Source organism: Cryptosporidium hominis, assembly GCF_000006425.1.
Source record: "Cryptosporidium hominis TU502 chromosome 8 CHRO018061, whole genome shotgun sequence".
Classification (NCBI taxonomy): domain Eukaryota; phylum Apicomplexa; class Conoidasida; order Eucoccidiorida; family Cryptosporidiidae; genus Cryptosporidium; species Cryptosporidium hominis.
Genome location: NW_666626.1, coordinates 1 through 1,712, shown reverse-complemented (window position 1 = coordinate 1,712; position 1,712 = coordinate 1). Strand labels below are relative to the sequence as shown.

The following is a 1,712-nucleotide window of genomic DNA, read 5'->3' as shown; positions in this document are numbered from 1 at the left end:
TATATATTAATCAAATTCAAAAACTATATCAATGATCAATCTTGGAGATAAAATGAATACAGTATTATTAAATAAAGATATAGTCGAAGAAGAAAACTTTGAAATTGAGCAAGTTAATCATCAAAAAAGTTCAGTTGAAATTGAAATTGAACAGTTAGAATTGAAGATTAAAGAATCCTATAATACTTTTCAAGAGCTTAAGGAACAATACGATGGAGAAACTACTCTACTTAATATGATTACTGAGTGTATTAGTAATGTTCCTTTTTTATTTGAGAAAATATCTAGTTTGAAAAAAAAACTTGTTAATCTTGAAAAAGATATGAAGGAAAATACACCAAATGAATCAGAAATCAAATTAAAAAATCAAAAACTTATTAAGTCTGCATTTATGGGTCAAAATCCATTGGATGATTTATCAGATTCTATCATTTTTAAGACCAGTATATTTAATGAATTAAACAAAATTAATAAACTATTTCTAGAAATTTCTACTCAAGATTTTACTAAAAATAAGGAATTGAATGAAAAAGTTATTCAATTAAATACTAATTATTCATCATTTCAAAAAGAAATTATTCAAAAAAAAGAAGAAATAAGAAAATTTGAATTAGAAATGAATCAAGTTAATGAAGATTATGATAAAATTATATCTAATTTGGATATTAAAAGAAAGGCTTCAATAGATTCTTATCTTCAATACTATTCAACTTATTGTCAATATTATAAGAGATTAAAGTATAATGATTTTAACAAAGGTTCTAATTCTAATCATAAATCAAATGAAAATATTTATGAATTTATTTATAATAAAATTGGTAAATGTGAAAATAATCAATCTCAAGATCAAAATGATTGTAATAATGATAAAATTAATAGATCAAATTGGGATAATCATATTTCTGATGTTCCAGGTGTTAAATTCTTTTCATTTATAATAAGTGGAAATAAACCTTCATCAGTTAATTGTGAGAAGATTCCTGATTATTGTTTAGAAATGATTAGTCAAGTATCCTCTGAATTTGGACTTCTTAAATATGAAAATATACAATTTAAAGAAATAATGAATAATACATTAAAATATTCATCAAACTTGAGTAGTTATAATAATCAAATATTAAATCATGGAGAAGAAGAAATGAAAGAGAATACTATTTTAGAAGATAATGAAGTTAAAGTAGGAAAAAGAGGTATTAAAAAGATTTCAAAAAATAATTCTTCTAATCATTTAACTCTATTTGATATTTTACTTGATAATGATGAATATAAAATAAGATATGAAAATCTATTTAATACAATAACTAGCTTAGAAGCCAAGACTCATAACACAAACTTAGAGAGAATGGCAGATTTAGAACAAGAATTTGAGATTTTAACCAAAGAAAGCCAAGATTTATCTAAAAGGATTACTATATATGAAGATTTTGTTTCTAAACATTATAAGAAATGGATTGATCGATTAACAATAATTGAAGATGTAGTTTCTCATTGTTTTGGAATTTTTATGAGATTTATTAATGATAAACATAATGGAAAGATTATTATTCCTTTTATTAATAATTCTCTACTTTTTATGAATACTTCAATGGATACAGGTCATGGAACCTATATTTAATTATTTTGGTTGATTAATTTTGGAAAACGACTTCAAAACTGGAATATAATGGGCTACGATTTAGCCCCTGATGAAAGATTTTAGGAATCATTTTCCT

General features: G+C 22.8%; 1 protein-coding gene across 1 annotated transcript; it reads left to right on the top strand.

The window, feature by feature from the left end:
• Nucleotides 1-31: 31 nt before the first annotated feature.
• Nucleotides 32-1,615, top strand: Chro.80153 (hypothetical protein). The annotated part of the gene is made up of 1 exon (XM_659960.1): nucleotides 32-1,615. The coding sequence occupies one exon, from the start codon at nucleotides 32-34 to the stop codon at nucleotides 1,613-1,615; it is 1,584 nt and encodes a 527-aa protein (XP_665052.1).
• The last annotated feature ends 97 nt before the right edge of the window (nucleotides 1,616-1,712 follow it).